Genomic DNA, 493 nt, shown 5'->3' with positions numbered 1-493 from the left:
AGCAGGGAGTGCGGATGGGTGACACGGATGCCAGTCCGGAGGGAAAGGAGGGCTCCCCGGGAGCGCTCGTGGGGGTCAAGCTGGGCAGAAGCATCCCCTGCTCCCTCTTCTCCAGCACCAACCCCCCCAGCTGGGACCAAAGCCACCCCCTTTTTTCTCCCTTTTTAAGGAAAGGCTTCAAGCTCGTCATCCTGGACGAAGCCGACGCCATGACCCAGGACGCCCAGAACGCCCTGAGGCGAGGTGAGGGGCGCTGGGGACCCCCCACCACCGCCACCCCCTCAGCCTTTCCCAGCGTGGGGCAGACGCCTGGGGGGGCAGACGAGGACCAGCCTCTCCTCCCTCCTCTCTGCAGTGATCGAGAAGTTCACGGAAAACACCCGCTTTTGCCTCATCTGCAACTACCTCTCCAAGATCATTCCCGCCTTGCAATCCCGCTGCACACGCTTCCGCTTCGGCCCCCTCACCCCCGAGCTGATGGTGCCCCGGCTGC

General features: G+C 64.7%; 1 protein-coding gene across 1 annotated transcript in view; it reads left to right on the top strand.

The window, feature by feature from the left end:
* Nucleotides 1-169: 169 nt before the first annotated feature.
* Nucleotides 170-493, top strand: part of RFC5 (replication factor C (activator 1) 5, 36.5kDa) — a gene marked incomplete at both ends in the record, with an annotated part of 1,056 nt that continues 732 nt past the window's right edge. The window contains 2 exons of the mRNA XM_010160163.1: nt 170-243; nt 356-491. Of these exons, the coding sequence (XP_010158465.1) occupies nt 170-243; nt 356-491 (210 nt within the window). The remainder of the gene's footprint in view (nt 244-355; nt 492-493) is intronic.

This window comes from Eurypyga helias, unplaced genomic scaffold (genome assembly GCF_000690775.1).
Source record: "Eurypyga helias isolate BGI_N326 unplaced genomic scaffold, ASM69077v1 scaffold20040, whole genome shotgun sequence".
Taxonomy (NCBI): domain Eukaryota; kingdom Metazoa; phylum Chordata; class Aves; order Eurypygiformes; family Eurypygidae; genus Eurypyga; species Eurypyga helias.
Note: the sequence above shows the minus strand (reverse complement) of the source record. Positions and strands in the feature narration are given on the sequence as shown.